This window comes from Argopecten irradians, chromosome 12 (assembly GCF_041381155.1).
Source record: "Argopecten irradians isolate NY chromosome 12, Ai_NY, whole genome shotgun sequence".
Taxonomy (NCBI): domain Eukaryota; kingdom Metazoa; phylum Mollusca; class Bivalvia; order Pectinida; family Pectinidae; genus Argopecten; species Argopecten irradians.
The window spans coordinates 30,980,885-31,008,880 of record NC_091145.1 but is presented as its reverse complement, the minus strand read 5'-3'; the positions used below and the strand labels follow the sequence as shown (position 1 = coordinate 31,008,880).

The following is a 27,996-nucleotide window of genomic DNA, read 5'->3' as shown; positions in this document are numbered from 1 at the left end:
CGGGCACATCCTTTAATGATCCTGCATGGATGTAATTAGGATGTTAAACTAATCAGACAGTCTTATTTTTCGTTAAATGAAGAAACAATATTGAAGAAAGCTAAATAAAGCGAGATTGATGATGGTATTTATAGATAATACTTGAGTAGTACAGAGTATGGCTATATCTGCCTCATGTGTTCATTGTTGAAAATATCAAGGTTCTTTGTGGTATAAATGAGGAGAACAAGATAAGTCTTATGTTTTATGTAAGATTCTATCGTAGATAAAGTGTTTCTAGACAAGACTCAGACAACAGCTGGGGTCTGAAACCAAACAACGTATCTGGAACTTTTTCTTTCACAACCAAATTATATCATATCCATACAGAACTATAATATATGACAGCGTCACCGAAAAAATGTCTCGGTGTCCTATGTCGCAGCTGAAAGGCAATTGAAAAAATGTAATATGGTTGTAGGAAAGGGAAACATCTGCTGACAAAAATTGGATGCAGAAAATTTGGTGTCAAAGTCGGTTTTCCTTATAAACTTGTAGTGTATGCAGTTGTGCATGTAGATTATGTAGACATGGGCCTGGGGGTAAGCAATATAATCTGGCGTGCTATCTTACATAAGGCATTGACTAGTCCGGTCTTTATCAGGGCCTTCAACATGTCAACTAAGTAAATATGGAAAGGTCACTGTAAAAAGATAAGATATATACTCCAGAACACTCGAAAAGAGTTTTGAAGTGGGGAAAAAGTTAAGCATCTTAACTAACCATGAATGATGTGGATATCAAATTCTTTTGAGATGTTTAACTTTTTAATTCACTGGAGAAATACTGGGAATTCCGGTTAATTGTGGAATTCCAGTAAATTGTACATGTTCAGATATATAAAGTTGTATTATCACTGTTACATAGGCTTATTTTTAACCATTTCTTTGATGGAAATTTAGAATTTGAATGAGGTCATATAGGCATTTCCTATAGATCTTTTTTGATTATAATGTACTTGTTGAAATAATTTCTGACATGGGTATGTATGTCATACGAAACAATACAGGTTTTGGATTGTTTAGTTTTGCATATCTTATATATTATCAACAGCCAAGGTCATGTTAAGATGTGCCAGATTTGATGATGGAGGAAAACCGTAGTACCTGGGAAAAAACCACAGGCCAGCGGTCAGTACCTGGCAACTGCCTTACATGGGATTCGAACTCGTATCTCAGAGGTGGAGGGCTTGTTGTAATATGTCAGGACATCTTAATTATAACCACTTGGCTACCTCGGCCCCAAAAAATTTTTACACAAAAAAAATAAAAAAAAATAACAATACTGAATAATATATTTCTTGATAAACAATGTTTTCATTACATTGATATGAGATATGATTATGTGAGAATTATGATATATATCATATATACTTGATGCTCCATCACTGACAAATAGTATTTTTTCACTATCAAAAACAGGAACAGACGATTTATTATTTTTCTTCAGTTACAAAAGTTACTTACTTTACACCATTACCACCATTGAAAAGTTTGAGCTTCTTATTTCACTTCAAGTTGAAAATATGAAAAATAATTAATTGCATCCCAAAACAATTCCGTGGCACTATATCCTATATGGAATAAAGTAATGATTGCGCATGCACCAAAGGCCAACTAAATTATTTTATGTTATTTTTTGTGCTAATTAGGCATATATATACACGATTAAACGCCAATTATTGTTCAAATGATGAATATCATGTATGCTCTGTCGGCGGTGGAGCATCTTTAAATTATTAGTGGGCGGATCTGAATATAAAGAGTTATTGCCCTTTGTTTATTTTCAAACAGAAGATGTACTGTTGACAATGTCCACATCCTGAGATGTTGATGGTGCGTCAGCCTTAAAGAATGTTAAAGTGTTTGTAATAGTAGCAGTGTATAGAGGTAATGTACATACATTTAAATAGACCCACCACATTATATAGGCTGTTAAAAAGTGTGTCATTTATGTAAATTAGCCTCGTCTGTAACCAATCACATCTACCACCATCCTAAGGCCAACAAACCACTTCCTTTTCTATTCAGGAACTGAAATATTTACTACCGGCGGGTCCAAGTAATCCTTTGTAACTTGTAGTGAAAATTTCTGTTCCACTGTTTGTACCTGATGTACATAGCTATAGACTTATCTCTGATTGTCATTCAGTTAACAAATGCTAATTAAAATGTAATATGTATCTTTTGCTCATGGCATATGTAGCTAATGTGTGATAGTGATACATGTAATTTGTTTCTATGGTATTATCAAAAGTTTATTGATTTAGTTTACAAAGCGTTTAAACAGGAAAATGTACGAAATTAAATATCTCTCATTTTGGATGATTTACAACTTTGATCTTCTGATACCTATACCCTGTGTGGTAACATCTTACATGTATATCTGACTGAACAATATACACACCACATACACAGTAGTCTATTATATACCACCTAGGCCGTGATGGGAGGGGGAGTGACATGCAGATTAGTTTTATTTGTGAACTAGACAATAAAAGGGCGTATATATAGTAGAAGATCAGGTCTGATGACTTGGGTATATATAGTAAGGGAAATGGAAATCGTGTGTCTATGGCTGAAACTCTTTGTAAACAGTCTGTCTTATATGTGATGGGGACTGACAAATTATTGGGTGTGTCTCCTCATATCTCCCCTACCAGTTGTTGGTGATCGGTAAGATAAAGGATTGGATTTATCTCCCTTGCCTAGTTCCCCCTCCCCTCATAGTTTTAATCCATTCCCGCTCCCTGTCCATTTCAGACTTCCTCCTCCTAGCTCATATCCCCACCCATCCTACTTTTTGTCTCTTTTCCTGTCACATCACATCCCTCTTCTGCCCCTCCCCTGTTCCTTCCTCACTCCCTTTCCTCCCCTCCTCACCACACTAGATATGGAGGTGTGTCATAGTATTTATCACTGTCCAGTACAATCTCTATGTCTAATTTTTCACCCATTCGCATTTGGAAGATATTGATGTGTTCTATAGTGGATCCATTGAGGAAACTGGTACAGCTATAAATCTACACTGGTGACCCCCCCCCCACTTCCCTATCTGAGCTTCTCTTTACATCTTTATCCTATGTACCAAAGCAAGGGTGACCACGCCAGGTGTGTAAGCCCTGGGCCAGAATGACTGTGTCTTAAATGATGAAGTGCAATGGGGATTGTCAGATTATAATCCTCCCTCCCTATCTGTGTAGGCCTATCTCCCAATGATTTCCCAGTGTACAGTATATATATGCTGAGATCTACATTCTAGCTCCATGCCTTAGTGAGTAAGGTACTATGTCTGCCAAAATCAACACCTCATGTGACCTCAGTTAATCTGCTCTCTATACATTATCTATCACTGTAGACAGGAAATGTAGCATTCCTACAAGTATGGCCACTCAGATACTAGGGGCACCTGTCTTTGATCTGTCGACATATTGGGACCCATGAGAAAGAATTTTATGTATGGCCCTCAGATATGTGGGCACCTGACCCTGATCAGTCATACAGTCTCATACTTGTGGAGACTTAACAGAAAATTTAATGTATGGCCCATTGGATATGGAATCAGTCAGACATTGGGACCCACGAGAAAGAATTTTATATTTGTCCATTTACATAAGAATGGGCCAGCTAGGGCACCTGTCTTTGATTTATCATTGTGACCAATGAAAAAGAACTAACGTATGGTCACTTCATATGGGGGCACCTATCTTTTATGTCCATATCAGGACCTGTTTTATAGTTGAGTACCTGTCTTTGATTTGATACTGACCTCAGATGAAGAAAACATTGAGAACATCGGGATGTCCTGTGTTTATATTGTGTAAACGAGGAAGGTTATTTACCTATCTTACTAGTAGAAATACCTGTCATTGTAGTACATAAAGGATAGTATTTGGTTCCATTATTACCAGGTGATACATGCTGTCCATTACAGGGGTACAATTTTGAAGGGGGTACCTGCTGTCCATTACAGAGGTACAATGAGGGAGGGGGTACCTGCTGTCCATTACAGAGGTACAATGAGGGAGGGGGGTACCTGCTGTCCATTACAGAGGTACAATGAGGGAGGGGGGTACCTGCTGTCCATTACAGGGGTACAATGAGGGAGGGGTACCTGCTGTCCATTACAGAGGTACAATGAGGGAGGGGGGTACCTGCTGTCCATTACAGGGGTACAATGAGGGAGGTGTACCTGCTGTCCATTACAGAGGTACAATAGGGAGGGGGGTACCTGCTGTCCATTACAGGGGTACAATGAGGGAGGGGTACCTGCTGTCCATTACAGAGGTACAATAAGGGAGGGGGGTACCTGCTGTCCATTACAGGGTACAATGAGGAGACGTACCATTAGGGTACAATGAGGGAGGTATACCTGCTGTCCATTACAGAGGTACAATGAGGGAGGGGGGTACCTGCTGTCCATTACAGGGGTACAATGAGGGAGGTGTACTGCTGTCCATTACAGAGGTACAATGAGGAGGGTACCTGTGTCCATTACAGGGGTACAATGAGGGAGGTAGTACCTGCTGTCCATTACAGAGGTACAATGAGGGAGGGGGGTACCTGCTGTCCATTACAGGGGTACAATGAGGGAGGTAGTACCTGCTGTCCATTACAGAGGTACAATAAGGGAGGGGGTACCTGTTGTCCATTACAGGTGGTACAATGAGGGAGGGGGTACCTGCTGTCCATTACAGGGGTACAATGAGGGAGGGGTACCTGCTGTCCATAACAGGGGTACAATGAAGGAGGGGGTACCTGCTGTCCATAACAGGGGTACAATGAAGGAGGGGGTACCTGCTGTCCATTACAGGGGTACAATGAGGGAGGGGGTACCTGCTGTCCATTACAGGGGTACAATGAGGGAGGGGGTACCTGCTGTCCATTACAGGGGTACAATGAGGGAGGGGGTACCTGCTGTCCATTACAGGGGTAGAATGAGGGAGGGGGTACCTTCTGTCCATTACAGGGGTACAATGAGGGAGGGGGTACCTGCTGTCCATTACAGGGGTACAATTAGGGAGGGGGTACCTGTTGTCCATTACAGGGGTACAATGAGGGAGGGTTACCTGCTGTCCATTACAGGGGTTCAATGAGGGAGGGGGTACCAGCTGTCCATTACAGGGGTACAATGAGGGAGGGGTACCTGCTGTCCATAACAGGGGTACAATGAAGGAGGGGTACCTGCTGTCCATAACAGGGGTACAATGAAGGAGGGGGTACCTGCTGTCCATTACAGGGGTACAATGAGGGAGGGGGTACCTGCTGTCCATTACAGGGGTACAATAAGGGAGGGGGTACCTGCTGTCCATTACAGGGGTACAATGAGGGAGGGGGTACCTGCTGTCCATTACAGGGGTACAATGAGGGAGGGGGTACCTGCTGTCCATTACAGGGGTACAATGAGGGAGGGGTACCTGCTGTCCATTACAGGGGTACAATTAGGGAGGGGGTACCTGTTGTCCATTACAGGGGTACAATGAGGGAGGGTTACCTGATGTCCATTACAGGGGTACAATGAGGGAGGAGGTACCTGCTGTCCATTACAGGGGTACAATGAGGGAGGGATACCTGCTGTCCATTACAGGGGTACAATGAGGGAGGGGGTACCTGCTGTCCATTACAGGGGTACAATGAGGGAGGGATACCTGCTGTCCATTACAGGGGTACAATGAGGGAGGGGGTACCTGCTGTCCATTACAGGGGTACAATGAGGAAGGGGGTACCTGCTGTCCATTACAGGGGTACAATGAGGGAGGGATACCTGCTGTCCATTACAGAGGTACAATGAGGGAGGGGGTACCTGCTGTCCATTACAGAGGTACAATGAGGGAGGGGGTACCTGCTGTCCATTACAGGGGTATAATTAGGGAGGAGGTACCTGATGTCCATTACAGGGGTACAACGAGGAAGGGGGTATACGTACCTGCTGTCCATTACAGGGGTACAATGAGGGAGGGGGTACCTGCTGTCCATTACAGGGGTACAATGAGGGAGGGGGTACCTGTTGTCAGTAATTGATTGAATATACTCAGCTGTAACATGAGCCTATTGAAACAATTAGCAGGTCTGAAATTAAACTGATCCCTGATTGGACTGATATGTTCATATGTCCCCACACATGGTTCTACTTTAGCTGGCCTAATCACCAGTGTATATCTCCTTGAGTTTAATTCAGATGAACCCGGACTCTCTGGTCTTGCTGCAGCAGTCTGGCTCCCATGGGGTGGTGCTTGCCCTTATCAGTTAGGTGTTGGTAAACTGCTCACCAGGGATGGGCCTCTGACTAGCTAGAACATAGAACCAGTCATGTTTGATGTCTGATAAAACTGTAACCTAAGCTAAAAGGTGACCAGTCAGAATGGCCACAATGTATGGTCCAGTAATTACAAGATCCCAGACCAAAAGATAAGGTCGGAATCCCTCCACAAAAGCTGTGAGTCTAGCTCTACATACTTCAAGGTTTAGAGAGTCAGTCTTCAGTGTGTGCTCTTAGTGCACTGGTTAAGTTTAACTTGTAGGTTTACACCGGAATAAATATTGGGATTTATATGTGATATGTGAATGATAAATACAAAACTGTTTTGGAATACATTCCTTGATAAAGGTAAGCCAATTTTGAGTTAATTTCAAATTTAATTTCAAGTGATTCTATGGACAAAAAATATTCTATAAAGAATTCTTAGCTTTGAACCAGCTTATGGAGTCTGTCCATTCAAAAACAATACCATCACATGATGGTGATGCAAGACAACACAGCACTATAGCCGCTAGGTAAAGAGTCTATCCAAGGTTTCATGATCAGAGAGTTCACTTGCCCAAACTTGTGTGTTAGAAAATTGATTGAATTAACCTTGAATGAAATTGATGGAAAATAAACCTGTGTTTAGGAGGCGTCTGGATGCAATCTATGGAATATCTTAAGATCTTTTATCTGGCTGGGTTAACAAGGTCACAGTGTTAAAAAATCTCCATAAAGATTTTATGTTACTCTATATTTACTGTATATATCCTGTACTGGTCCAATCTGATGGAAAACTAATGCCCCAAGTTATTGTTTTATCTTGTCTGATAAGTGTTCATTTACAAATGTTATCACTTAATATTTCAATCACCTATAGCGAGACCAGGTTGTTCACCTTTAGCCTGTACAACATCGAAGGTTAAATTGGGCTTGTTACATTTACCTGGCAGGATCTATTTACTACCTGTCTGGTTTATACAGTGGGGTTTATTATATAGCAGGCAGGCCTAGGGGTGGGGTCAGCCCGTGTTTACATGAATCAGCTGTCACTGGAGTTTTTTTTGAGGTAGTGAAAGTACCATATTGTGTACGATTTGTCTCCTAAAGCTTGGTGTCCAGTACTTGTCATATGCGACACAGACACGGTTTTGAGGAAGTGAAAAAAAACCATTATTTTAATCTGAAAGTCCCTTCATGGCTTTAACTCATTCACTCTTGAAATTTCATAATATATTGAACTAGTCTTTGATTAAGAAGAGTCTAAATGTGTCTTCAGGGGTGAATGAGATCAAACCAATATGGGGCAGTTGTCAGACTCTAAGTATAACATAGATTGGTGTTTTTAAACCAGGTATTCTATTATTTGTTTCTTTTAACTCCCAAACATGATACACCAATAAAAATTAATGACCTTATACATTCTATTATTAGACCACACCGATCAATTCTACCTGAATATTCTTTCATCATTAAGGCCTTCTGTTCACACTGTAGGTTCCAGCTTGTCTAGTTAGTCAAAAACAAAATTATAGCCATGTTATGAATATGTTTGTCTTTGGCAGAAGCATTGTAAAAAATAATAATATTATTTGTAACTATACACCCAATTTGACACCAGCAATTACTGGAATTAGAATTATGTTTAAACAATTTCATTTTTGGATCAAATATCAAATAGAATTAATTTAATGCATGCAAGATTCGGCATGTGATTTCCCCTGTTGCGATTTAATTTTATTGTCATATTGTAAATTGATTGGTTGGTTAGTGAAATCTATAATTATTACGAATTATCGCTTGTAGTAGTGTCCTGTAAGTATCTAATGTGAGAAGCAGACAAAAACCCTGTCGCTTATTAAGAAAAAAATTATTAAAAATCTGTGGTTAAAACTGACATCTGAATAGTGTAGATACATACAGTGCCTGTCACAAACCTGTGGGGGTGTTCCATAGAATATAACATGGGTGTTTGGTGACACATACCTGCAATTCTCATGTCAGCTAGATGGTTTACTTTCATCGAAATAATGACAGAAACTGGTAATAATAAAAAAAGTCTTAGAAAAGATATATATTTGTAGGCCTTACTCAATTAAAGCTGAATCGAAGGTGATAGAATTCATCTGGTTATAAGTTAGTGTTGTTTCGTAATTGCATCACCGATGTTTGGCTGTAATGGAACTGACTTGGGGTGCTATCGTAACTTAATCTGGGTTTAACAGGCAGATCTTTTCATTACCAGCCCAATCATAACCATCATAGTGTGTGTGAAATAAAAAAGTGAGATTGCGATTAAAAAATAAGTGGGGATATCACAACAGCGAAAGCATTTATCGAACAAAAATAGAGTCGACTTTTATTGTGAATAAAGTGCTTGGTCATGGTTTTATGTTGCATTAAATTTGGCACATTGGGTACAAGTTCTGGGAGCTCAAGGTTGTGTGGTATAGTACAGGCATTGTAGTTATACTGGTAAAACTCATCAATTCAGAGAAATATCGTGATGGGTAAAATTCATGCATGCAACTGCTAGTGGATTTTAAAAGATTAAATGAAGTGTATTTGTTCTTATAATACCTCAGTCTGGGAAAGAAATTTCATATGGAATAATAAACAAGAATTCATAATCTATGCTTGTGACGTGTCGTTTGAATTTACAAGTACACCATTATCACAGTATAGATGTAATGGGTAACATGATGTTATTTATGCTTTTAAAGACGACTGTCTAGTTTAATCAGATGCCCTAAAACGTTTTCTGCAAGTCTTTAAAATTTACAATGTGATTTGAAACTGAATATATAGGTTTTGTAACGGAGTGTTTATATTTTTCACACACATCAGGTTTCGGGAGTGATACTGTTTCGACTACAGTTGGTAGATCTGTTTTGTCCATATCTTGTATACTTATCGTTTCACATAGGGAGTTGTCTGTAATCTCTCGGAATACAGGCCTCTTTATATACCTACGAGACGCTATAAATATCTGATTCCTGCACCATCAGAATCACGAACAGCAGGTGGGGGGTACAAACTCGTAACTGTTAAGTAAGATCTGTTGGAATTCATAAAACTCTCAACATCAGTTTTATCCCGTCGGATATTTATGACATTTGATCAAGCCTGGGCTACAGATGAAGGCGATCAGCTCCCCCTGTTACTTTGGAACGTCTTGCTGAACTTGGGGACATGATATCGGAGCGATTCCCCAGGACGGCTCGAGATTATTGATTAAAACTGTTGTATGCATGTGTTCAGTGTATAGCAGTTTATGAGAAATTCTGCCAAAGTTTAAGAAAATTTAAATAACATTGGAAGAGCAAGATCTCACCACAGCTGTTTGCATATAAAAGATTTGTTTTGATAGAGCGTTTGACTGATGGAGAGATAGCTGTTTGACTTTGGTCTATAGTTTTAGTGTATTTACTCACAACGGTGCATGATGGAGAGCAGATGACTCGGAAAGCTCAACATCTGCATATAGATGATATATATATATAAATATAGGTGTTGTAATAGCCTGTTGATAAAAGTGGCATACACTGGTTTAGGTTTGTTGCTTGAATCAAACCATGAAGTGTATACGAGCAAAATGTATTTTTAAAAATACATCGGCTTTGATCACATTAACACACTATTATACATACAGATAGATTGAACATGGTGAGTTGCATACTGATTGTATTTCAATGAAAATTAAAATTTGATGAAAGAATTCAACCAAAAAATATTGACTTTTGTATATATTGTTAAAAAGTTCAATGTAGTTATTAATAAATGGCAATAACATCTTTTGATGGTAATATTACATTATACATAACAATTTCTAACTAAAGAAAACCAGCCATTATGATGAGAGGCCATTTTGGTCGATGTTGTATAGCTTCTCCAGGGACATTGGAAGTTGTGTTGTTGTCCCTTTTGGTGGTATAAAGATTTACTGTTTAGACGTTTGTTTTCTTCTCGTATTTACTGGTAGCTTAGTATTTCTATTGGAAGAAAATTACACAATAACACATCATTCTCTTTCTAGTGACGACCATTTAAAAAATCTTGTTATATAATATCCGTATTATGAAGGGCTTGGGGCCCAACATAATTTACAACTATATAATATGCTTTTCTGATCACGATGTCCCAATTGGAAATCTAACTATAGAAATAACAGGTTGTAATGTTAAGAAGCTCTTTTGCATAAACTTGATACAATTTCACATGTTCGCTTTAGAAAATACTGTGTCTATGGCCCCCATGAATTTTCATGATAATAAATATCGGCAGGCATTTATGGAATTTATGATATTATAAATATTCATATTTCTGTAGTTATCGCTCTAACAAGTAGATCAAACTGAAGTATATGTAGATATGGCAGCAATTAAAACTCCAATATGGAAATATCCATGTAAAATATTCTAGAGGGACATTGTACTATCTTTATCAGTTATTGGCCTAGCTAGCCAACGTATTAAACTCAGAATTTAGTGTTGGTCCTAGTCTGTAAGTCAGGATAGGCTTGTCTGAATGTAGATATTTTGTACACCGATAGAACACCGACTTAAGTTAGTTTGACAAATGTTAACCCTATAATAATAGACAGTGTCATGTAGGTGATAAACCAGTCACTAACAAACTAGACATCTTATAATAAATGTCCTACACTTATGTAAGCATCAAAAGAATTTTTTTTTAAGTGTTGCAAGTTTAATGTAATGGTCTTGTAGTCATAAAGCCTACGTACCTGATTCTTTAATTATATAGCTGTGAATACATTGAATAAAGTTACAAACTGCCTAGCTATATCCTTAATGTATATAATTATAACCTGTTGCTATTAAGGTTTTAATTGTAATGTAAATGATATTATTTCAGAATAGAACACAGGAAGTGATAATGATTACAGGTGTATTTTGAACCTTTATGTAATTATAAACTCGTTTACAAGCTTAAATTATAATTTAAATGGTATTATTTCATTATAGAATACAGGAAGTGATAATCATTACATGTGTACAACACAATGTTATATTCATCAAAACAAATTCCAGGAATATGACCTAACTATGACCAAACTTTTATGAATGAATTAACGTGAGAACTTAAAAAACAAGAGAGATATGAATGAAACCAGCCCTAAAAATAGCACAGCGATAAACATGTGTGTATATGTTACCTGCTGTAATCAACAGGTAACTTACAGGTAAGTCTGCGTGATTAGATTGAAGGTGTGACGCGAGCACCAGTGGATAAATGTTTGTATTTGTACTCAGACATGCGGTACACTACCTAGATCTGGGCTGTACTTACCTGCCTGTTGTCTATAACGATAGGTAAGAAATCATTCACTGATCTTGTCGGAGATTACACGGTAACAGATCCGTAATATGATAGCCAATCATGGTTTTGTAAGCGTTTGTAGTTGTGGAGTTTTCAGACTAAATAGTCTGAAAACTTTCCTGTGCCTAAGTTCTCACCCATTCCCCATTGTTTGTTCCCTACGTCCAAAGTCTTTGATTTCCTGGCTAATTACAGGTAGGTGTTACATATATCTCAGTGATTTTAGCTTCCTTTCATAAGAATTCATGTTCGATAAATGAGAAATGGCTTAATGACCAAGTTTCTGATACCTGTTTAGGCTGTATATATCTCTTGAGGGAAACTTTTGAACACATCCCTGGTTTATCGTCTACATGAATCCGCCTATATAGTGTACCCCATTCAGTGTATGTCTACATGGGGCTGAATAGAGGTGGAAGGGTCCCTCAGTGTTAATCTGTATCGGTCACATCACCATAGCATCGATCCCACTTTCATATATGGAGCTGGGCGCATTTGAGTCTTACAGATATATCTAGCTTATCATGGGGCTTTTGATTGAGATATCGTCTTTGCAATGAATTTATCTTTAGTCTTATTGATATATTTACGGTAAACATAAAATAGTTTTCAATAGTAACGAACATACATCTGTCCTTATGGTCTGAATATGGATATTTATGGTATATATCTCATCTATAAATATGAAACATTTATGATATTTACGGTAAACATGACATATTACATGTCTATATTTTTGTCTACCCTAGCTGTAGTATATAAGCCAGGACCCTATAGACTGACTAACTGGATGTGTTATACTGACACTGTGTCATTGGGGGATGGAGACCAGGCCAGGGAATAGTAGGTTAGGATACAGCAGTGAAATAATTTCTGATGGCAGTGATGGAGTGATGGCTAATATTTGTACGATTCCCCGGATTTAGTGACGGGTTATTATGATAGTATTATATATTATGATCAGGTGAAAGTATCACCTCGCTGGACACATGTTATGTCACTGGCACTATACACACTTATAATTGGATTTCCATAACAGACACCTTTGGGAAGCCACGACACATTTGGAATCGGTAAATATTTAATTTTTCTCGGAGACTCGATGCTTATTTTCAGGAGTTGGACGTCTGATAGGTTGGACTCGGTCGCAGCAGGAGAGTCAAGAGATCAATGTTATAAGAGAGAAGCTTTAAGTTCGCATACAGAAAGCAGAGAATCGAAAGGCATCCATTCGTCGGGCTTCGGATGCTAACTAATTCAGCTAATAATGTTAGAAGGTCGCTAATGAAAATAGGGTCTGAGGGACGCGTCTGCTAGCACCTGACAAACGAGGGGTCGAATAAACACGACTAACGCACTAAAATATTTGTTACCAAACACCGGGGGAGAATGCCTTTAGTAATTCTATTTGTGTGATCTTGTCCAGCGTGGTGGGGACCCTTACCCCAGCCAACTTAGAAACGTAATTTATAATTGTCATAGATTAATTTGGAGATTTGCTGTTGGTGAACTTTTAAGATGTACTTTTAAGACAGTGTCATTAGATTTTACATGGCTGTAGCCCCAGAAGAAATCAATTAGACATTTGTCCATTATCTGATGAACCGGTAAGGAAAACATACTGCATGGCTTTAAAAGGAAGGCTCTTGTACATTTGTAATCCATATAAATTATATACAATCTAACATAGGGGATATCTATAGCTACTGGACCTACAACTAGATATTCTTAGTCTGGGTAGATCGTATTTATGGTAAACAGACTGGTGGTGTTAGGTAAATATATCATCGGGCTAGTTGGCAAGATTTTCAGCATGACTTAACAAAACTAATTCAGTATTGGGCCAGCTGCTTGAGTGAAGATGTATATATGTAAGGTGATTCTGTGTTGGCCTATTATACCACAGCAGTCGACTGTCACAAACACGAGTTAAGGAAACTTCTGGACATTATTTTTCACACAGCCGTCACAGGAATGTTTTATGATACCATATCATAAAAAGTACCTTACGATTTATATAGCCATTTACATGATTCTATTAAAATTTCTAATATTTTATGGATTTGAAAAAAAAAATTGCTTTGGTATAAGCTTATCAGTTATTATACATACGTCTTTCCCTGAGTACAAATATAAATGTTTCATTTAATTTGTAATGGTTTTGACCTTTGATTTCATTCAAATATTTTTATTGCGTTGATGATTTTATGCTTATATTGGAGAGTAAGAGTTATTTTTGACAATCCAGAGTGAGTTATCACATGTACACCCGGTACAGCAGATGAGGTTTTACCAGTAGTACATATGAGGTCAACAGAGGTCATACAAGGTAAATAGAGGTCAGGGTCATCCCAGTATAACAATACAGACTCTGCACACTTGGCCTGTCAGGCTATCACAAGTGGCCAGCTTCCTCTGAGCTGCTGTTGTCAGCCACAGATAACCACAAATCTTTTGATATTAAACCTATTGTTGAAGTACCTTATGGGACTAAAATACTTAGTAAGCAGGATAAGGGGCAATGGCAGTGTGTATATGTCCTTGTCGTGGTGATGGGGCAATGGCAGTGTGTATATGTCCTTGTCGTGGTGATGGGGCAATGGCAGTGTGTATATGTCCTTGTCGTGGTGATGGGGCAATGGCAGTGTGTATATGTCCTTGTCGTGGTGATGGGGCAATGGCAGTGTGTATATGTCCTTGTCGTGGTGAAGTATGGGGGAGGCAATATATGTGGGCTGGTCACATGGAAAAAGACATTGGGTTTAATTTGTTTGTGAATTAATTCATTTACCCCTGAAGACTCATAATGAACTCTTCCATAATATGAAATGGAAGAGTTAAAATGTGTCTACAGGGGTAAATGTGTTAAGATGATAATAGTTTTACAATGCAGTCATGTGCAGAGTGGGTTGTACTTTATCCCACAGTTGTTCTTTACGATAAGTCTGAGATGTGGCAGGAATCTAGAGTTTACAACATGGTATTAAGGTAATTCTGTTGTAGTATATACCTGGTAATATATAGTAGATATACCTGTGGTTTTTGTGTTATCTTCTAGGCTTATGTTGTTTTACACCTTAAAAAAAAAAGAAGAAAAAAATACACCTGAAGCCTTGATATGACCAGGGATATGGTATAATGCATATGTCTGTTGTTATTGTTGGACAGAAATATATGCCTGTAGCCCAGATAGGATATTTACGGTCTGATGTTATTGTGGCAGAGAGGTACACACCTGTGTCTAGATCTGACATGGTAATATTGTATTATTTGGTGTTCTTGTGGAATTTGTGGGGGGAGAAGTATACACCTGCAGCCAAGATAGAGTATTGTAATATTTGGTGTAATTTCAATTAGGAGTTTGTTGGAGAGAAGTATACACTTGTGACCATGATATCGTAAATACGGTAATGTCTATTTCTTGTTATTGTGATAGAGAGGTACACCTGTAGCTGTTCCATCATAAATACGGTAATATTTGATGTTATGGTGGGAAAAAAGTATACACCTATAAACCTGACATGGTAAATACAGTAATATCTTTTATCACTATGGTAGACCTAGCCTGTACACCTGTAGCCCTGGCATGGTAAATACGGTAATATCTATTGTTGTAATGGTATCCTGTACACCTGTAGCCCTGGCATGGTAAATACGGTAATTTCTTTCATACCTACACGTGTAATACTGGCTGGTCTAGGGCAATACACTCATGTCGCCTGAGGCTGTATTGCATGGCTACCCATGCAATAAAGCCTCGTGACGTCACGGCGTCAACAAAATCTCTTGGTAAATACGGTAATATCTATTGTTGTAATGGTAACCTGTACACCTGTAGCCCTGGCATGGTAAATACGGTAATATCTATTGTTGTAATGGTAACCTGTACACCTGTAGCCCTGGCATGGTAAATACGGTAATATCTATTGTTGTAATGGTAACCTGTACACCTGTAGCCTGGCATGGTAAAATACGGTAATATCTATTGTTGTAATGTATCCTGTACACCTGTAGCCTGGCATGGTAAATACGGTAATATCTATTCGTTGTAATGGTAACCTGTACACCTGTAGCCTGGCATGGTAAATACGGTAATATCTATTGTTGTATTGTACACCTGTACACCTGTAGCCTGGCATGGTAAATACGGTAATATCTATTGTTGTAATGGTAACCTGTACACCTGTAGCCTGGCATGGTAAATACGGTAATATCTATTGTTGTAATGGTATCCTGTACACCTGTAGCGTGGCATGGTAAATACGGTAATATCTATTGTTGTTATTGTACACCTGTCTTTTATATCTTTGACATAGATTGATGACATTTCTATATGGTAGATATATATATTTATGTATGTAGGTCATGGTATGGTCTATATATAGCTAGTTCCCAACAGGTGTGAATAATTATATGTTTTAAAGCCTGCAAGTCATCTGCATATCTAAAAATAGACTTCTATCAAAAGATGATAGATTTTGGTTATTTTTTATATTTCTTTGTAATAATCGCAATATAAGTTAGAAAATTGACTGTACACAAATAAATGGAAACCTGATTCTTTAAGTGAAACAATCATTCCGTAGAATATCAGAAATATGGTGATCATGTGGGCTCAGCATAACTCGGATAATTTGGGTTCCTCGTGTGGCGTGAGCCCTCCACTTACATAACATACATAGCATCATTCACGTCTCTCGTGTGCTCGGTGGAATGCCAAGCAGAACAAAATGCATCTGATGATGCAAAAACCTAGAAGTGTCATTTCTGAAATAGGTTTAGTTTGAATAGTGAGGATGTTTCGTTTTGATGCCTTTCAAATCCATTGATTTTGGTTGTAATTGCTTCTATATAGGCATCAAGCTGTCCAATTAGTAATGATGAGATAACTACATAACGACATGTTAGGTCTGTGGTAATAATTGATGGATGTTCATAGAATTGATCATCTGGAGGGATACACCAAAGAAACCCATTATATTTAAACTTTTTTCTCTGATATTAGGGCATTTAGTCCGCAACAGTATAGCTAGGGTATAGTTATATATGCTTGTAATGAAATTGATTACAGCAACATATGTATATGTCTAAATTATGAAATAACACATTCCATAGCTCATATTTATGGATGTGGTTAATTTTATGACAACAGTGGTTAGTAAATTTTCACTTTCTATTTTGGTGTAAGAATTAAAATCACACGCATTCCCATTAAATAATAATAACAATAATAGTTAAATACAAGTAAGTTTTTTTGTGTAATGGTCCATTAAGTAGCATTGTGTACAGTTAAATGCTGTTCTGAGTAATCTAAAGAAAAGTGTGATGAAATGAAGTTAACGGTGTATGTTGACACGTGTCACAGATGAAATCTTCGGAATTTTGACTTGATGCATTGTGTCCCTTGTCATCTGGTGTCGTTATGCAGTTTACACTTGATGTGTGGCGCCCTGATGCATCTGATGTATATCTTCTCTCTTTGTATTAAAAAACTGGGTTCAGATGTTAAATATGTGAACAACGTCCACTCAGAAATGGGTCAGACGAACAGACTTTGTTTCAAAATTATGAAAAAAATGAAATCATCTGTACATTTAATCTCAGTCATTAAAGCAATTCATCTGCTATTGTCATTCCACGCTTTATGGTCCTTTTAGGTGATCATGAATTCCTTCGCAGAATTCATATAAAATAATTCTTGGAAAACAAGATTTTTCATAATGAGGAAGTAAGAATTGAACCTGATTTGTTAAACTTGTTCGGCAATAATTGTTCATCCCTCTAAACGGTTAACGTTGAAATTGTCTTGAAAGTTGGACTATGTGTTTGTGTTGGCATCTGTGAAAATTCTGATGGTTACCAGGTATTGGAGAGTATTTATTTATTCAAGATGTATGTAGCCAAATACAGATCTTCCCCCGAAATCCCTAGAACTGTAATTAGAATACTGGTAAGGTAAGTAAGTTCAACTCCACCCTGCGGCAGTGACTTGCAAAGTACCCCTATAATCGGCAGAGTTTATGTTTAGTCTTCCTTTACGCTCTGTGAGGCGGAAACAAGCACTAGGACCGTGGTTAGCTTCCAGTTTGCGTGGTGGGGTGTAAAATTTTTGATTGTTGTGGCTGTTACCCTATCATGTGTTCATGAGCAAGCGTTATACCTGGGTAAACTCAAACAAATCCAATCACATCCTATACGACAACACACTAGGTCCTGTCGATTCCTGTAGATACACTGGTACAGGAGAGAAAAAATGGTTACAGAAATATCTTCTTTCTAAGTAATGATAAAGCTGACATAAAATTTTGTAATTGTTTTATTTTAACAATAGGTCAAGCGATTTCTGGTCTGAGGTCATTCATTGACCATATTACAATAGGTGTAGACTGAAGCATCCAGGCCCGAATTGGGAACTCCTACTTTTCATCAATGACCATCTATCAGTCAATAACGGATTAAGCTTCGGGGTATTTGCAAACACAATTTCTAAATGACAGTCAAAACAGTTGATTGAGTTTTAAGGTCATAAATCAGATGCATTTGGCAGTGTGCGATTGTGTTTAGTCTATAGAGCTGTACTTTAACATTGAGGAAAATCACTGTTATACATACAGAATGTTGTTCTAAGAGCACAACATTACCGTGGGGTCAGAGTTGGCAATGGGCTCTTTCAGGGGACACAGTACATTGCGATGATTGTATTATAACGAACCAGTGCGTTTTTGAGTCAATCTTAGTTATGGCATTCGGACTTAACAATCAAATCCAAACCTTGTGGGACGGTGTTTCATAGTGTTTTCAGGGACATGTAGAACGCGGTAAGAGCTATTAGATCAGGGTGAAAGTCAGTCACATCGTACAATGATCCGTAATTCTCTTTCTCCGATTGTTGTGTGTCGTTTATAGCACATGGGAGCGATGTGAAATAGCTCTGGGTTTTTATATACCACGCACATAGGGGCTAAGTGTATGTAATTATCATATAGAGGCAGGATTCATTGATCACTATAATTTAAAAGGAAAACATTTTTTTTATGTTCTTTTAAAAGTAAACAGGTTGATAGCGATCCGTACAAAGGTACGACACTATGTAAATGGTGACCATGAGAGTTTTGATTTGAAATATTGTCCGCCTGAGTAGGCGCAAGATGGATCTATAAATACGACCAAGTTAGATACCCACAAATGTCTATATAATTGGGGCTACAGACCATATAATGGCGGTATACCTAGGCTTCTATTGGCTTTATGTGATGCACATCAAAGGTGTATGGTAGGTAGGGAATCACTACAGGTAAGTGGGATCTATGTAGTAATGTTTTGATTGAATCTGTATGACCATGTTCCTATTGGTACAAAGTGAAATCTTTATACATATTAATTATCTGATCTTCTCTAAATGGATCTCCGTGAACATATAGAGAGCTTGCAATTATTTGTTTGGCCATATATATAAATAGCACAAATTTATGGTGTTTCCAACTAAAATTAACTGAAAAAAATATCTTTAAAATAAATTTTTTGATCCTTGCTATTACTAAGTGACATGTGGGTGTAGATTTTATAATAACTACTTTTCATCTCAATTGATCTGATATCCTTATCTGATCAAATTACTGATCGGTGCTCTGTTCACGTGACCAGGTCACATGGGGCAGATACACTCAATCTTTTTTTCTGTACAGATCCTGGCTGTGAGTTGGTGATGATTTATCTCCTGATACTCTTCTATTCTTGCACCATTAAAATCTTATCTTATCTTAGAAAAAATGAAATCTGGTTTAATTTTGATAAAATAACCAGTAATCTAAATCTTTTGTTATTAAGATATTTCAAGAGCAGTATAATCAGATTTGAAAATGCTAATTTTGATAAAAAATGAACAAAATGTTTATATTATAAACTGTTTATTTCCATGACTTCCAGTTTGATAGGCTGCAAACCTGATAAACACTATATCCCTTCTGTCACAGAAATCAGGAAAGGCTGCAAACCTGATAAACACTATATCCTTCCTGTCACAGAAATCAGGATAGATATGTGAGGTAGAGGTATAATTCTATGTAGTTATAGGGTAATAATTCTGTAGCAAGTTTCTATTCGGCAACCCAGAGTAATTAACCTACATCAGATATTGGTTAAAAGACTTCATCAGGTTATAATACTTACATATATTTGGACATGTCCTAACATTAATTATCAATAATAATGAATGCGTTACCTGGGATTGTTACAGGGAGTGATATATCACCGTTATCGTTGTAAATATGGACCATAAATCTTACAAGGTGTAGCCTCTATTGTTATTTATTACAAACTTAAATGATTTAAATGACGAAATCCTTCAACATGTTAAATGATTAAAACAATGGAAATATATGTGATCAATGGATATACAAAATTAACAAATAAGGAAAACCACAAAAGATTGACGGAAAGATTTCCTGTATGATCTAAGCCACCCTGCCGGTATACAGGTAAAGCGCAATAAAATTATGAATGACTTCATACGGTAGATTTTATAAGAACTTGGTCCCAATTGATATCTCTGCCTTGTATGTTAGATTTTTCCATGAAATTTTAAATACCTGTTATAAATAAAATTACATTATCAAATGGTCGTAACAATCAAGTTATTTGTACAGTATGAACTTCCATGGTGTGTCGCAGCCCTGTCGCTGATGTCAGACTTTGAGATAAGGAACTTGAAGTGACGTTGATTGTATTTTGTGATTAATTAATTGTTTCATGGGGACCTAACATATCAGGAAATCAGAAAGGTGAATGGATCTTATGTAAAGCTGGTGTACTGTAGGTGTATTGTACGGACAAAACAAAGGATTATAAAATCTGGGATCGGTTAATACCTGGCAGTAATATCATAATCAACGCAATGTGAGGTATGAACTTTATCCCTTTAAAAATAGGAAAGGAATTAACTTTGATTATCTCATCGCATAAGTTAGAGTTACAAAATATAACCACCTACATCTGTAACGCTGCTTACATCACAGTATTGTAAAAGTTTATAAGCAATTTCATTGTATACACTTGCATATATGGTTAGAATTACTGTTGATCTAGACGTGCTAATGTAATCGAAAAATTCCTTAAAGCTTACCTACATTCTAAGGAAAGATTTTCAAAAGAATCTGTTGAGGTATTATCAAATAAATATTATTGGATTTAACCTATAAAGTATGTTATGGCATTGGATAAAGCCCGGTGGGATTATATATGTATAACATTCATGCACTGCTCGTGAGTGGATTTGGTCTGCCTGCAGAAAGAATTCTGACAGGTAATCAGGTACATCGTATTCAGATATAAATATTAACTATAAAGGAAGGATAAGTACATAAAATACCACAGGATTCCCCACTGGCAGGCTAAGAGGCTTGTAGTTCATGTACAGAGTTCAAAGGCTGCTGGGAAGATTACTGCTATCATGGTGGTCCTGTAAGGATAATCAGGGATCATCTCAAAAACTAATCTTGAATTACAAAATGGTGAATGAGTATCTAGTGGAATGTTTAGGATATCAAAAGGATGGTTCCCTGTCTTTTGTATATGATTTAAAGGCGTTGTGATGACTAAGAGCAGACATTTTGATTAAATTAATCCAGTCGTCTAATGAGAATTATCGAAAACCCATTACTGTTATCACAAATAGAATGTTAATTTTTTGAATGGTTGGTTATGTAGGGTAATAAGGGATTTTCTGAGACCCAGCATAAATGTCTTGTTTATCAAGGCGGTTCAGCGGAGTTGGGACATCTCAAAACCGTATGAAATAATCCAACAATAATGATTTTGTCAAATTTAGGTAATATCACTGATATTATTAAAAAAACATCAACAGTTAAAAAAAGTTGATTAAGTTGAGATATGCAAGAAGTTGGATATCTTTCACAAAAAAGACCAGAACAGATATTTATTGATAGCTAGCCGATTTGAATACGAGATAAATACATCCTGCCACTGTTTAGTGAGTACTGGAGATACTAATTGGGATGTCATTGGGACCTGCTGTAGGCTCAGTATGTCACCAATTTGATCAAGTCTGTGGCTCCTCTGCTGAAAGGTGTAAACATCTGAAAGGATCCTACAATGCTATGTATATTAAATGTCGTTACTGGTGTTCTTATTCCTGTATTTTACAAGAGAGAAAGGTGAAATCATGAAATCATTTGCACCTGAGAGAAGAATTTGTGTTATTTAAATGCTAATGTCATAGTTTGTTTCCTGATAGTTGTGATCTGATGCTATCGGTTTACCAAGGAATGTAAGACGTGACCTAGATACAGACAGAGTTATCTTTTCATTTCGTCAGATCCATGTCTACCGTATTGGTGAAATAATTGCTACCTGGAGAGACTTTTCCAGGTCCACCTTCCAATTATCTCACTGGAATGTGAGTTTCTGACAAAATACTGGTAATTAAAATGAGACTTGACTGCTATCTCCTTCATTGATTAGGCAGAACTGAAGATGGAAAGCATACATGTTATACGATGGTGATGGTGTTGGTGGTGGGATGCATGTATAGGGATAGTGTCAGAGGTGGGATACACTTGTACCGATGACATCAGTAGTAAGATGCAAAATACTTTCCTGGTTATTTCATATGGTTTTCACTGTAAACTGATAATTTATGTATTACGGTTGGTAGCTTCTTTACATACCTCAGTTATTTATTACTCTCTAATGTACATTGCGGAAAAGATTATTTGGAAAGATTTTTTTTACTATAATTTAGAGATTGAGTTATCAAATGTACTGGCTCTTTGGTACTATATATATAGATGCACATATGTTTCAAAGCTCAGTGGCAAAAAAAACCCCAAAAAAGCAGGACATTACTACATTTGATCAGTGCAGCAGCTGAAATGCATTATATGTAACAAAGCTCAGGTGTGTTGTGGTTCTGTTCAAGCTGCTGCCAGCTACTGGCCATTAAATTAGGTGATATGAGAATATTAGGGGCTGAGGAATATAAATGATGGGGCAGAGGCCTAAGGAAGAAGAATAAAGGGCTGAAATAGATGGAGGGGCAGAGGGATGGAAGGGATAAAGGACTCTAAATGAAGACATGAGGAAGATGAAAGGGTAACAGGTTGATGGGAAGAAGAAATATGAAACTAAAGGGATGAAGTGGTGGAGTGAGGGAATAAAGGATAAAGCAATAGTAAAGGGACAGACATTTGAAGATGAGGGGGTGGGGATGAAGGGATGATCATAATGGGGAGGATGAAGAAAGAGATGAGGGATGATCATAATGGGGAGGATGAAGAAAGAGATGAAGGATAATGTAAGATGGTGAGGAGATCAAGGGAAGGAGTGGACAAATAGCTGAAAGAGATGATGGGGAGGGGTATGAAGGGGTGAAGAACTGATGGCAATCCACACAGTATATACACCATTATATAGTCATAAACAAATTGTTTTGATAACTAAAAATATTGTCTACCAAAATAGAAATAAGACAAACATTTCACACCTTGATCTGCTTCTACAAGGTGTGAATGAGACACTGAGACAGCATACAAAGTAAAAGTGGCTTGGGGCTGTAATGCTCTGTCATCCATTCTGGACTAGCCATATGCTTGACCTTGAGTATAAGATGATTTACTTTCACTTTGAAATGCTGCTACCCTACACAAGATGTATAAATCTTACTAGATAGTAAGGCTGATGGCTGATTTACTGGCCGTTTTCTTTGTTCCTTTTGTTCTTTTCACTTTGTGTATGTCATTTTGGCCGACTAACATTTTGATAGATTGTAATGTTGCTGAACTTGAACAGAAAAATGTTGAGGAATCTCTGTTAGGGAAAATGAGTAATTTACAGTTATCCAGGTATACATTACTGTAAATTTACCACATGACTTCAATTTCATTTATTACATTAAAGGTCACAGACATCTCAAAGATAGATTATGCGGAGTTATTGCCCTCTATAATTTTTTTATTACTTTACTATGACAGATTACATAAGTCAAATTTTCTTACGTTCTCTTTCTGGAGACTGTCCATAAACTGTGTAGAATTATAATCATTATCAATAGCATATTCCTTGCAGATAATAAAGTCATTCTGTCACAGTATGCAAAATTATTGTCCTCTATGAACAGCTGGTGACATCAGTTTTTAAACTGCATAACAATATTTAAGTGTGAACAGAAATGCTGTAGGCTGCCGTACAGTAATAATTCTAAACCATTAATTCTTAGACAGACAGACCATTTGTCAAATATATTGCTGGAAGTTTTATATAAATCATGTGGAAGACACTTGTCGGCTATGATTCCGAGTAATACAAAAGGTATTCTCAAGATTTAGGGAATCAATATCATTCTATGTTTGTTTATTGATTTCTACTAGTGCATGTTCAACAGAAACTCAAGATAATCATTGCAGTTTACTTCACGTATCTTAAGTCAATCCAATCTGTCAATGAATATGGGTATTATACATTCCATACAAATTTTTCAGTCAAATTTCTTGCATATCAAAATATTGACCTTGAACGGATTCCGCTGAAATATTTATTGATCTTGATGCATGTCAAAACGTTTTCTTAACCTTGATTCTTACGAAAAGCCTTTTATTGACTGTGTGCTGTTTTCTCTGCAGGTTTTGATGAACTAGATGTGTGCAGTGGAGTTGTCGAGTAGATGTTGTGAAGACAAGTCGTCCGGATGAGAAACTCATCCACCATGATGAAGACTGTAAACTTTTGTTACTTTCTGCTAATGCTGCAGTATCTATCATCTGTAGCAGTATGCCAGCAGACAGACTATATTGTAACAACGTACTCCAACCCACGACCACGGGAGACCTTCATCAATATGGTGCGTGATGTGGGCAGTGGTAAGATTTTTATCGCTGCCGTCAACAACCTATACAAGTTTTCTTCTGATTTGATACTGGAACAAGAATCAGTGACCGGCCCCAAGAAAGATAACCCTGATTGTGTGCCCCCAACCACGGGCACGTTTCATTGTAGATTTGAGCTAACCCTCCGGGAGAATTACAACAAAGCATTAGTGATCATGGATAGTGCTGATGAATCTGAAAAGCGACTTCTATCCTGTTCAACTTTATTCCATGGCTACTGCGAGAAACGATGGTTGTCCAATATCAGCCGGATGGATGACATTGTGTACAAGCCAGTGGTAGCCAACAATCGTACTGCAACAACGGTAGTGTTTATCGGTCCAGGTCCAACCAAAGACGGAATCATGTCCAATGCCTTGTATATAGGGGCATCATGGACCAACACAGGTCAAAGTGGCGTACGGGACCTTGTCAAGGCTTTCAGCAGGCGACGTCTTGACAATTTCAGATTGTCCTGGGATACTTTTCAGGGCCAATCCGGCAAAGCCATAGAACAGCTCCATCGTCAGTCCTTCCCGATTTACTACATCTACGGTGTTTCAACAAACGGCTTCAGTTACGTTGTCACTGTCCAAAAATCAAGCACCGCATCCAAGGCCCAGTTCATATCAAAGCTGATACGAGTTTGTAATGAAGATGAAAAATTCCGTTCTTATACAGAAGTGGAGTTGCAGTGTAATTACAAGGGAGTTACGTATAATCTTGCACAAGCCGCATACCTGTTCAAGCCTGGCATGGTCCTTGCAGAGGACCTCGGCGTCAATCTCACAGAGGATGTGCTGATCGGGGTGTTTTCCAGGGGTTCCCCTTACCAGGCATCGTCCAATGCCAGAGAATCGGCCTTGTGTATATTTCCCATGAAGGAGGTTCGCAAAATGTTCACCAAAAATATCCGCAAGTGTTTCAACGGTACTGGAATGAATGGACCAGATTATATTGTTAAACCAATCCAGTGCTCAAAATCGGTGAGTAAAATTGATATTTTATTGTTTTGCTTTTATTAAATTGAGAAATTTGTTTGATTTAAAAATTTACTGAAAAAATGATAGCAGTTTAGCTGCAGTGCAACAGACTAATGTCTCAACTTTTCTGTTTTTTGTCAAAAAGAATTCATCATTGTAAACTATAACTTTGGCAACTGTTTCAAAACAAGTTCACAAGAATTAGCTTTCTCAGATTTTTAAAATTGATATATATTGTAAAGTAGTAATTGTAAATTTTTTAAAGACAAGCAGTGTGTATTAAATTCTAATCCATTATTGGAATTCTGTTGAATGACCACACAAAGAGCAATCATGACCATATCTGGGTTAGCTAATGTTACTTTTTTTCAAGTTATAAACACAAGGATATTACCTATTCTAAACTGTTTAATCACCAGGTACAAAATACCTTTTATCACCTGTTCATTTATCACCTATCTTGTTGATTCAGTCATACCTCAAAGATATAGATGATGGTTACTGCGGAAGACATGACTTCAACACGCCAATCAACGGCCAGGATCCAATCATGGCAAACGCTTCACTCATCATCAACAAGTCTATAACGACAGTCATTGCCACAACAACCCACAAATACAGTGTGGCATTCCTAGGTACTCAGGACGGCCACATTATAAAGGTAGGTCATACCAAAGACTCTGGAAAAAAGATCATTTCACTGGGTGTAAGGGGATCCTTTAGTCAGGTAAAGGAACGAAAGATCTGTTGGCCAGATTAATGAAAATTACGTCATACTGAAAGGCATCTCTTGGTGGCAAAAGAGACGACAAACCAATTGCAAAGGTCCCTCTGCTGTGTAAAAAAGATCCCTATAGAGCATGCAAAAAAGATCTTTTGGTCAGATAAAGGACCAAGTAAAAGAGATCCCTTGACCAAGTAAAAGAGATCCCTTGACCAAGTAAAAGAGATCCCTTGACCAAGTAAAAGAGATCCCTTGGCCAGACCAGGTAAAGGAGATCCCTTGACCAGATCGGGTAAAAGCGATCCCTTGATCAGATCAGGTAAAAGGGATCCTTTGTCCAGACCAGGTAAAAGAAATCTCTTGACCAGGTAAAAGAGATCCCTTGACAAGACCAGGTAAAAGTGATCCCTAGACTAGACCTTGTATGATCCTGTGGCCAGGTAAATAGTCAATCAGAATAAAAGTAAAAACAAATTATCTATTAGAGGAATGGTTTTAGACTTAAAAGTTTAGGACTATCCATGATTTTAAATAAACAAATATGTTTTTCCGATGCTAATTGAGTGGAGATAGACTTTGATAGGTATAGGTCAGCGTGATTGTGTTGATAGAGCCACCTGGGTATGTACATATTGGTACACCTTGATAGTATTATTGTGATGTGTATATATCATAAGGATAGTTAATATACCATTAAATTCTACACCAGGATCAGACACTTTATCTCACTGACTATCACCGATACCATTCCACAATAAAAACATGGTCAATCTCCATACACAAATCAAACAGTCGTCAGACCGACCATTAATAAAATAAGTCACACCAACCAGCTATCAGTCCTAACCCTTGGATACACAACGTTAAATGATTCAAACACGATGGTCATAAGTAGATCCCATGTACAGGTGATAACGGCTAATGAAATTGATGAATTAATTTGTTTTTAAGTGCTCCAGGTGATAGGCTACCAAGACTGTTGTTAAAGCATCCAGCCTCGAGCTCTGCTCTGTTGTCAGGGGACAGGCAGCAGATTTTTATTTCCTCACAGATAAAAGAGTTCGGAGATTGATAATTTATTAGTTGTCATGTATACTACAAGTAATGAATGAGGATTTGCTATTTCACCATCAGTACTGATTTTAAGTATGTGTCATCCATTTAAAAACAAGAAATTACCATTAAATATTGAAACATATGCTATTGTATTTTATGAATAACCTTTTTATTTGAAAAACAACAAACAGAAAGATGTAAATGCTATTTGCATGTTAAGACATTTTTTCGTCTGTAAACATATAGACCAGAACAACTTTTGATCAGATTTAGCGTGAAAAGAACGTCTTTTTATGTTAAAAAAAGTTGCTCATCTCCGGATGTTAATCTTTTGAATGTTGCTTCCATGAGACATGTGATAAAGGAGACAGAGGAGTCTGAATAGTTGAAACGGAAATGATACTTTTAGATGAAAGGGATGCTTTAAAGAAACAAAGTAACAGTTCATCAATCAGTTTGATCCACGAAGGACACCTCTATAAAATACAGCTCAAGGTTTTGTAAGAAAATGTGAAGGAAATTACTGTAAAAACAAATCTGATTCCACACGACATTTGGTATCAGTAAAAAGGCTACTTACAGTGATCGAAATCTAAGGAATTGTGAAAAAAACAGTTATAACAATTGAAACGTGCATTATCTGTTTGAGGAATCTACTAATTGGCAATGTCGTTAAGGTGTTTGTCAAGCTATAGTGTAAATGTATAGGAGTTGACAATGTACAGGTGTTGTTAAT

General features: G+C 37.5%; 1 protein-coding gene across 7 annotated transcripts in view; it reads left to right on the top strand.

Annotated features, from left to right (window-relative positions):
- The window catches only part of LOC138336959 (plexin-A4-like), a 179,108-nt gene that overhangs the window by 7,408 nt on the left and 143,704 nt on the right, over positions 1 to 27,996 (top strand). For 2 of the 7 annotated variants that reach the window (XM_069286607.1, XM_069286601.1), the window contains exons 2-3: positions 24,255 to 25,483; positions 25,953 to 26,141. In XM_069286607.1, the coding sequence (XP_069142708.1) occupies positions 24,320 to 25,483; positions 25,953 to 26,141 (1,353 nt within the window). In that variant the 5' untranslated portion in view covers positions 24,255 to 24,319. Of the gene's footprint in view, positions 1 to 1,832; positions 1,929 to 6,624; positions 6,646 to 11,594; positions 11,613 to 11,691; positions 11,815 to 12,446; positions 12,693 to 24,254; positions 25,484 to 25,952; positions 26,142 to 27,996 lie in introns of those variants that run through there. The other 5 variants (XM_069286602.1, XM_069286605.1, XM_069286606.1 and 2 more) reach the window with 5 other exon arrangements.